The 10329-nt window shown below is 30.8% G+C and overlaps 2 protein-coding genes across 2 annotated transcripts; both read left to right on the plus strand.

Moving 5' to 3' along the window:
- The first annotated feature begins 2081 nt into the window (after window positions 1–2081).
- Window positions 2082–3399, plus strand: LOC110692847 (B3 domain-containing protein LOC_Os12g40080-like). Its single transcript, XM_021869928.1, has 4 exons — window positions 2082–2237; window positions 2325–2706; window positions 2817–2980; window positions 3103–3399. The coding sequence occupies exons 1-4, from the start codon at window positions 2082–2084 to the stop codon at window positions 3397–3399; spliced, it is 999 nt and encodes a 332-aa protein (XP_021725620.1).
- Window positions 3400–6428: 3029 nt separating this feature from the next.
- Window positions 6429–7826, plus strand: LOC110692880 (B3 domain-containing protein At3g06220-like). The gene is made up of 2 exons (XM_021869960.1): window positions 6429–6524; window positions 6651–7826. The coding sequence occupies exons 1-2, from the start codon at window positions 6441–6443 to the stop codon at window positions 7134–7136; spliced, it is 570 nt and encodes a 189-aa protein (XP_021725652.1). The 5' UTR covers window positions 6429–6440; the 3' UTR covers window positions 7137–7826.
- Window positions 7827–10329: the final 2503 nt, after the last annotated feature.

Consider the following 10329-nt stretch of genomic DNA (forward strand, 5'->3'; position numbering starts at 1 on the left):
AGTGTAACTTGGGTTTATATTCTTATAATTTCTTAAAATTTTACGATTTTGTACGGTGTATTTAATTCTTATATGTAGGCCTAAGAGCTATATATAACATTTTTCATTTTTCAATATTAAATGCTGTTAAATTTGTTTTAATTACGGAGTATAACAAATTTGATCAAATTAATATTTTTCATGATTTTTATTAATACATCGTAATTGAAGACCGTACATATGCCAATTAGGTAAAACAGTAAGAAACGAAGTGATATCTTTTAAATTAGGAGTATTTATAGTGCATTTATTATGTAGTACTACACTCTAAGGAGAAGTTTAAGAGCTATTAGAAAGTGGGTAGGTGGTTAATTAATAGTCATTTGGCGAGATTATTTTCTGATATAGCACTTTCAACTCTTCAACTCTTGAGTTCCTCAATATGGAAGGTGATGGGGTTAGTGAGTGGCCTAAAGCTTGCTTTTACAAGTTAATACTTGAGCCTCGATTTGATCTCCAAACTTTGGTAAATTCTAATTAATTAATTATTTCCTTTGCTTGTTGATATTCTTTCATTTCTTCTTGTTTTTTATCAACATCTTTTGGTAACATGGCTAATGTTATGTTTAGTCATTTACACATACATGCAATGGCATTTTTCCACATTATAAGTAGTTGCACCGTCTAACTTTTGTTAAATATTCTTATTAATATGATTTTTATTTTTTATTTTTTATGTTGATATTTAATACGTAGTATAGTTTTGTATGTAGATAAATGTTACAGTAAATTTATTAGAGAAAGTTATTGATAGGGGATAGGTAAAAGGTCTAGTAAATGGTGCTTGTCGTTTATGTAAAAATGGTTTGCTGTTTGTTTTGGAAGGATTTGCAGCTTTGCTAGAATGGGCTCAAAGAAAAAAAGGAAAAAAAAAGAAAGAAAAAGTCTCTCAGTTTTATTCAGTGTTCATTATGGTGTGGATTTATGTCTACAGTGTTTTTTGGAGTAGTATTTCTTTCTTTCTTTTTTTAGTATTATTATTTTTTTTATTAATTTTTTCTTTTGGTACAATGAGCTATAATGTCAAGATTTGAAGATTTTGATCCTACCTTAGACATTACCCTTTAAAATTTTAACCAATTCAACTAAACTCGTTTACATTCACATGTGATATATAACACATAAGCTCATTTGTGGGTGTGAGGTGTTGGTAATAAATCGCTAAAAAAAATTGTGACTTATTTTATTGACATACATGAGTAGTAGCTAAAAGCTCCTAAAGTCCTAATTATTTACTTATATGGAGTAATTAAATTAATAAATAAAATTAGCAAATAAGTTGTTGCTCTTGTTGCTATATTTGTTAAGTTATTCATCTATAATTATTGCAAAAAACGTTATTTTCATAAAAAGGAATTAACATAGATGAGATTTTTGAAACATTTTAGAGTGAATTTTAGGATTTGGGAATCAACCTGTTGGCCAGCATAGTAGCTAATTAGCTATTACACCTTAGATTAATACTTCAAAGTACGATTCTTGTAGAAAAAAACCTATTAGATGTTAATTGGCTTCAAATTATTTATAGTGTAACATATTTGATTATTTGCCAACATACATGGTGTATGTTATAATTTTAATATCTGCCATTTCTCAGGAAATATCCAAGGAATTTATGAAAACACATGGAAATGATCTCTCTAATGTCATATACCTAAAAATTCCAACTGGTAAAGTATGGAAACTCAACTTGGTAAGAAAAAATGGCAAGAATTTGTACAATTTTATTCACTGTCCCATGGTCATTTCTTAATGTTCAAATATAGAGGTAATTCTCGTTTTGATGTAATCATCTTCGACATGAGCGCTTGTGAGATCGAGTACCCGATCCATTCTGAAGGCATGTAGAGAAATTCCCCCCATAATGAAGAAATTTATCGGTACCACTAAACCTAGTAGTTCATTAGAGAAAGGTACATGACTGCTATTTGGATGCATGTCTTTCAATTTTATTTATTTTTTTGAACAAATTTGATAGACGGAGTGTTTTTTTTTTTTTTTTTTTTTTTTTTTTTTGTACATTATACATGCTAGTCAAAGCAATGCGAACAAATGGGGGTGCTAAGCTCATAATAGCTAGAAATACTAGTCTCACTTCTGAGGAAGATAAGAAAGTTCGCGCTTATGCTTATCAACGTAAGCAACCCTTGTTCGTAATCAGGATACAACCATCCTTTGTCGTGAAGAACTTTAATCTGGTGAGTGAGCTAATATTTGGTTTTCCAATACTACGTACAATGAATGTATGATTATACTGAGGATATTTTGGTGCATTGATTAATTAGGGTATACCGAAAGAATTTGCAAATAGATACTTGGACAAGAAACGGCCTTTCAGTCTCACATTCAACGTCCAAATTGATGCTAGCAAAACTTGGCCAGTGTTAGTTGATGCTGATTATACACATGTAAAGTTCAGAAAAGGATGGAAAGATTTTGCATTAAAAAACAAGTTAAAAGTGGGTGATATATGTATCTTTGAGTTGATCAGGAAACACAAGTTCCAAGTTCATATAATTCGTGTTAGTGATGAGAAAAATGCTGAAAATCTAGTGTTCAAAACTGAGGAGGAGATCCATTATCCGCTTATAACAAAAGCATGTAGGGAAAGCCCTCCCAAGAAGAGGAGAACTAATGACCACACTAAACCTTGCTCTTCAGTGAAAGGTACTAGCTAGAGAGATTTTTTTTTTTTTTTTCAATGTGATTATTTGTACTAGTATAAATTTTATAAGATAATAAACTTGATATAATTTGTTTATGTACATTTTCCCAAGGGATGCAAACAAGTATGGATAACAAGCTTATAATAGCTCACAAAAGAAATTGGAAGCTCACTCCCGAGGAATACAAGAGAGTTCGCGCTTATGCTCATCAATGTAAGCATCCTGTATTTGTGATAAAGATGCAACCGTCCTTTGTTGAGTACAACTTTAGTGTGGTGAGTTTACTTTGGTTTCATTACAATGTTACAGGTTGACATATTTTTTTTAAGGTAGCTAGTTAAGATAAGAAATTAGTTGCCATTGAATTGATCAATTGAGTTGAAGTTAATTTCTGCAGGGTGTACCGAAAACATTTAGGAAGAGATACTTCACATACTTGGACAAGAAACAATATTTCAGTCACAGGTTCAATCTTCGAACTGATAGTGGCAAAACTTGGCCGGTTACAATGTTTGCTAGCAATACACATGCTAAGTTGAAAACGGGATGGAAATCTTTTGCATTAGATAACAAGTTGAATGTGGATGATACTTGTATCTTTGAGTTAATCAACCAACAAGAGTTTAAAGTTAGCATATTACGAGTTGCTAATGCGAAGGGAAATCACGAAAATCCAGTCAAAAGTGAAGTTTGAGTACATTTGCTTAAGCGTATGGTGTGTATGCTTCGTTTATTCTAAGTTTGCTCTCTGTTTTGGGAATTTCATTTCATCCATTTTGAACTAGCATAATAAACATAAATACCAAGTACTATGTATATATCACAATGTGTTCGTTATTAGCATCTTTTTTTGAAGTTAGGTGATTACCTAATTGTGAACTCAGCATCTTAAGGTTAATATCCTATTTTGTGAGGTGTGATCAAGTATTGTGTACTGTTGTCATAATGATTAATCACATCTAGCTATGAGATAGTCAAATGTACCGCCGCATGTGGAACGTATGACCGATGAATCTTGTTGGGTTGTCATCAATGTATCTTCTTTTTCTAGAGAGCTAGCTAGTTTAATTGTCGTTTCATTACATACCAATATACCTTATATTGTTTGAGCGGTATCTTGAGGCAAAGAACAATAGGATTGGTCGATCACATTTCTATTTTAGACATTCAAAGAAAGAGAACATTAGACGAGTATTTAGCTACTCCGTATTACAACCCTTAACGCTTTGCTTTAACCAAGTAAATACAACATGTCTCTTTTTTTTAACTGTCTACAGTTGTCAGCCTGCCATTCAATGCAACATGAACATTTTCTCAAATTTGGATTACCCCTCCTTAATTTCTTAGACACAGAAAACCCGCTGGTTCCTAGAGGGTAATAAGTACTCCGTACAAGTTCTGTCCAAACTCCAAACTGACCAAGTATTTAATAGAACTCTCTACTTACTTATACGAAGCATAGATAAGATGAGATAAGGTTCTGTAATCTGATTCTTCAAAAGAAAGACCTTTTGGCACTTAACCAAAACAATCAATTTTATAACATGAAATAAAAAATTAGCTAAACTATATATGACATCATATACAGTGCTCAGCACGGAATTAATTCCTACCATGCTAACCTATGTACTACGAGTACATACTTAGGGAATTTTTTATTTTTTTATTTTTTTTTGGGTGGTTTGTAAAAGTGAACAGGTTATGGCTTGTTGATTAGTGTGTATAACTTTTTTTATTCAAACAAAATAATTTGTAATTAGAATTTTCAGATACAATTTATTTTATACAGTATAATTTTAGACAAATAATATGTTTCGAATAAATTCAAATAAAATAAAGTAAAAAAAAGTAATACTTGTAGAAATTTCAGGTTATGGCTTTCTCCCCTAGTTGGTAAGCTTAGTCTATTGAATGCTGTATAAATACATGTTTGTAAGCATTATTACAACTTAAACTATTCAATCAAAAATTCACAAAATCTTCTTCTTCATTTTTGCTCTCTATTTTCTTCCAGAAACTTATATTACTTTTCACCATTGATTGAACCTCTGATCTGGTTCAAGCTTAAGATCTTAACAACCATCCCCCTGCCTTCCGCCGATCAAACCCACAAAAATCTTCCTCTAGTGAGCTTGCGTCTTCTGCCCTTTCCCACTTTCTTAGTTTCGCACTTTCGCCAGTTCGCCAGACGTGAGGGTCCTTTCGGTTCCTGGCTCCACCGACGAGTCGAGGACGACCACACGGCAGACGCATCGACGCCTCCTGCCTCCAGGCTCCACGGTGTCTGGTGACTGGTGAGCTTGCCGTTTTCACTTTCGCACTTAGTTCAGTTTCAGTACTTGTTTGAGCTGTTTCGCACTTACTCACTTAGTTCACTACTTGTTTGTTGATTGTTGTTTGTTGATTGTTGAGGTAATTAGATGATGCTAAATTGCTAATGTAATTATGTAAATTGTAGGTTGTGCCATTTTTCTATGTGTATTGTGTAATCTTATTTATAATCCATGATTTGAACTTATGCAGTGAATATTTAATTATATATTTTTATTTCTTTGTTAATTACGATTCCAAACTTACGAAATTTCGAACCCCCTCTTTGGAAATCTTGGAGACGCCACTGCTCAAACATATTAATATTCTCCGTTATATGACCGGCTGATCGATCTAGTAAATCCAAGATACGATTAATTTAGATATTAAGTCACGTACAATTTTATTATATAAACCATTTAAAAATATAGAATCAAAGTTAGAATGATAAAGGTCCATTTTTGCCCTTACTTATAGTCTTGTTTTATACCTATGGTCAGTGGCGGATCCAGGATTTCCGAGATAGCGTGTCACCATCAATTATTGATCATTTGTGAAAGTACAATTTTTTTTTTCCATGTCTTGTTCATAATTAATTTCAATCCAAAACTTATATATATAAAATATATATATTTATATATACATACATATATATGTATATATAAATACATATATATGTATATATACATATACCAAATTGATTTCAATCCAAAAATAGGACACAAAAATTCATATCACAACCAAATACAGTACTTAAGAATTCAATTTTACAAGTCGAAAATACTACAAATAACATGTTATAAACCAATGGTACAATAAAATTATTATATTGAATTAACTTTATGAATTTTTAGTTAATTGATAAGGTTTATGGGGAAATATTAAAATTGGTTGTACAAATATAAGATATAAAAAGGGAAAAAAAATTATTAAAAAATTATACAAAAAAAAGTGAGATAACTTAAAAGACCAGTTATTAAATATAACTGGTCTCTTTAATGAAAAAAAGTAACGCAAAAAATTGTGAAATGCAATAGCAGCATCAAAGAGACCTCTTATATAAATAACAGGTCTCTTTAATATATAAAAAAAACACACCAAGTCTTTTGTAGCAATAGCAGCATCAAAGAGACTCCTATCTTAATAAGCGGTCTTTTTGATATTGGTTGTTGTTACCACTAGCAGCATCAAAGAGACCCCCTATCTATAAAAAGGGGTCTCTTTGATGTTTATTTTTTTAAAAAAATACCGTGTCACCGAACCCACTATGACTAAAGGTGGGTCTGCCCCTGCCTATGGTGTAAGAACATGCATTATAGAGAATATGAAATATCACTCTCTAGACCTTTCTCTCTTTTAACCCACTCCTTATACTTTAATTTCTGTCTCATAAAACCTTTTTTTTCAACAGATCGAGTGAAAAAAATGGCCAGTTCATCAACACATTTTGACGACGAATGCCCTAAATTCTTCAAAGTGTTTCTCCCAGAGGATTGCTCAAACCAATTGGTAATAATCCCGATCATTTTCTTTATGTACTTATGTACACTATTTCTTATCAAGTACGAGTATATTATTATTACTACTCCGTAATTTGTTCAACTAATAATTATTTTCCCTCTCTTATATGACCAGCACATTTGTTCTGATTTCAAAACCCACCTACAATCCGCCGTAAAAAGAAAGGCTACAATCTTCCGGCCGGGAACAAACCAAGAATGGAAAGTGGGTTTGGAAGAGGAAGATGAAGAATTCTACTTCAGAAAGGGTTGGGAAGAGTTCGTAAGAGAAAATGACCTTAAAGTTGGAGAGTTTATGGTATTTACACACCTAGGAAACTCCAACTTTAGTGTCAAACTCTACGGCACACACGGTTGCCTTAAGGAGACCGTCCAAGAAGGAGAAGCACCTGCCGAGGTTGAACTCGTGAACAAAAGAGGCAAACGGACTAGGAGACCGGGGGCAGGTAGACGACCTTCTTACGACCCCGACGAGGAATTAGTTAGGGTGGCGGAGGCATATCGGAGTGCTCACTCCGATATTCCTTCTTTCATGGTCAAAATCTCTACCAGCTACCTCAACAATAACTTGGTGGTACATATATATATTTTTTTTAATTAAATATTGATAGATAATATACGTAGAATGAATATTTTATTAACATGTTTTTTGTTTTGTTATTGTTTTGTAGAACATACCAGTGCATTGGGTGAACGCTCATATGGAGGGAGCTGATGATGTGCGCCGAATCAAGCTACAAGGGTCGTCGCCCAGGAAAACATGGGAGGTGAAGATGACCATCTATCGTCCATCGTCCGGCTCTAACTGTAAGCTTTCGGAAGGATTGAGGGCATTTTTTCAAGATAATTACATCCAACTTGGGGACATTTGTGTGTTCGAGCTTGTGAAAAATGTTCCCGATACTTTAAAAGTTACAATTTTTCGTGTGAACGATGTACTTGTATTTCCTGATCACTCTTAGGTTACGTATGTAGTATTTGAGTTATTTTTAATTAGGATTATTGTCTTTCTTTTTTCTTTTCATTATTTTAATCTAGCTTTTTTATCGTCTCATTTTATGTTAATGTAATTTGCAACTCAATTAAAAGTAATTAGTTAGATTTTATGCATATTGGTTTTATTTTACCATACCCTTAGTTACTTAGTTATTGGTTTTTAATCGTCTTGTAATAAATTAATAGGCTTTATTCCTTAAATTAAAGATATAAGTGCACATATAACAACGTATTAAAATAACTAATTTAGGACATGTATGTATACGAATTGTATTGTTTGGATGGCTCGTTCACATCAAACACACATAAAACTATAAAAGTATTGAAAATAATTCTATAGTAGTAGACTAGAGATTAGAGAGTTGATATTGAAGAAAGGTAAAAAGAAGCCAAAAATCTTTAGTTGAAATAAATGAAGTCATCAATGATCAGACAACTCCAAAGCTGAGAAGCAAGAAAAGATTAAATGTTGAGTACTGCATGCATACTGTATATTGAATTGCATTTAATCATTCTTCTTAATCTTTATAAAAAAAGTACTACTACAAGTACACAAAATCAATCTGCAGATTTCTTTTGTATTCAAGTTTTCTGTTATAATGAAACAACAAACCTTGTCAGATTATAAGAATTTACTACTCACAATTCTATACATAGTAATGTTTATCAAAACTACTACAGAGTAGTAATTACACTTACTGAAAATGAGCTATTTTATCATAATCTCATGGCAGTAATTTAGGCTTTTAACTTGTAATGTGTCCCTCCCTTAGGTCATTGACAGTTAATATGATGCGAGAAATTTGGGACGAAAGATCAAGTACAAGTATTGAAAGAAGAACATTAATTTTATGGGATTATTTATGCATCACCAACAATTTTTTTTTTTATTTATTTATTTTTAATGTGACAAATATTGTCTTTCTAGTATATGAAGTACTCGATGAGTCGGTACATATTTCATTTTCGTATAGACTTGTTGACTTGTTCAACTTTTAAGGTTACATATTTATGGATCGGAAGATTATTGACCTTAGTTATTGGCTAATCTTTCACGTTTTTTTTTTTTAGAAGTGATTAGTGCATACGTGGAGACCTCACTTGGACGATGATGATTTTCCTAGACTTGTTCAACTCCTAACATTTATCTAGCTAAAAAGCCTAAAATAATGGTTTAATGAGCTACAAAATTACCAATGAATTTCAAACGGCCAACAAATTAGGCAATTGTTTTTGCATCAAAGAGCATAATGGTAAGTTTCAAAGTTGCTTGCATCTCATTCTAGCCCAACCTAAATTTGATTGAAACTCAAGTCATGCCTAATTCAATCTTGATCCAAAATTCAAGACTCATCTAGTTTGAACTAAACCCAAACTTGGAGTTAACCATTTTAAAACTAACTTGAGTGACATGAACCGAAGCACTACGTAGTAATTAAGTTAAAACTTGCCCCAAACAAAATACTCATCAATAACATAATCTAAAACAAACACCAAGAATGACACGTGTCACTTTCCGGTGCTGTATTTTTCCTCCAAAATTGTTTTTTTATTTTTATTTTTTTATTTTACTTTTTATTGTAAATATACTTTATATATATTCATCAAATCAGATTCACTTTTCTAATATATATATATTTGTGATTCACATATTTTCCATATCTTTTATTGTATATAATAATAATAATAATAATAATAATAATAATAATAATATTATTATTATTATTATTATTATATATCTTTACTATTCAATCTATAACGTAATATTAAAACGGATACTAGGAAGAAATCGACTCTAGAAATAACACCTGTCACAATTTGGTACTGTTTTTTCCTCTAAGTTTTTTTCCACGGTGACATCAACTACTTATTGTAAATTATACTAAAAATATTCACTAAATCATTCACTTACTTAAACAAAATATATATTCGTGATTCACATCATTCCATAACATACTATTCTAACGTCTATTACTTTGTATATATATGGAGTATATATTATTTCTTAATCCTTATGCAGTATTTTATTCCTTCAAATCTTCAATATATTCCTTCAAAAATAAAAAAATAAAAAATTATGCGTTTAAAAATAATTGGTTCATACTTGATTATTACTATTACTATTATTATTTACTATTACTATTACTATTATTCCCTAAGCCTTCTTTTGTTATTCATATCTATTTAGAAATTTCAAAATGTTTTAATTTCTTATTACGAAACGGCTTCCTAATAGCATAATTTTTTTATTTTTTTTACAATATTAATCTTATTTGATTTATTTTTGGCTTTTAGTTATTTATGTATATCAAAAGCACGACAAATTAGATATGTTTTCCACTATCCTAAATTGTATCAAATACACTGTAGTAATTATTTATGTTACAATCCCATAGTGTTTAATATACAATTTTAAAATACTTAGTTATTTAGTTAATAAAAAGATAAACGATATCAATTTATCATTAAAATTTTAAACTTATTTGTCTAATTACTATGTCATCGTTATATTTCATGTTTCATTTCATTATATACATAAAAAAAAATAAAAAAAAATAAAAAAGTAAATACTATAGTTATATATTTTGTCCACATGCATAATACAAATTATTTTATTTTTGTTTTTTAAAATTTTTGTGTTGAATTATAAACAATAGTGAAATTAATTACCGTGCATGGCACGAGATCTAATCTAGTTTGATCTGAAGTTTAACTTTAACTCCAACTCCAACTCCAACTCAACACAGTAAATTTTTTTAATGAGAAATATGAAAGTACAAAACCCCCCTAAGATCTTA

This window comes from Chenopodium quinoa, unplaced genomic scaffold (genome assembly GCF_001683475.1).
Source record: "Chenopodium quinoa cultivar QQ74 unplaced genomic scaffold, ASM168347v1, whole genome shotgun sequence".
Classification (NCBI taxonomy): Eukaryota; Viridiplantae; Streptophyta; class Magnoliopsida; order Caryophyllales; family Amaranthaceae; genus Chenopodium; species Chenopodium quinoa.

What these genes read in the sequence shown, in the direction of transcription:
- LOC110692847 (XM_021869928.1), top strand. Translation starts at nt 2,082, where the DNA reads ATGCGAACAAATGGGGGTGCTAAGCTCATAATAGCTAGAAATACTAGT. An exon ending in TCGTGAAGAACTTTAATCTG is followed by an intron (nt 2,238 to 2,324) that starts GTGAGTGAGCTA and finishes TTGATTAATTAG; the next exon opens with GGTATACCGAAAGAATTTGC. An exon ending in ACCTTGCTCTTCAGTGAAAG is followed by an intron (nt 2,707 to 2,816) that starts GTACTAGCTAGA and finishes CATTTTCCCAAG; the next exon opens with GGATGCAAACAAGTATGGAT.
- LOC110692880 (XM_021869960.1), top strand. Translation starts at nt 6,441, where the DNA reads ATGGCCAGTTCATCAACACATTTTGACGACGAATGCCCTAAATTCTTC. An exon ending in AGGATTGCTCAAACCAATTG is followed by an intron (nt 6,525 to 6,650) that starts GTAATAATCCCG and finishes TTATATGACCAG; the next exon opens with CACATTTGTTCTGATTTCAA.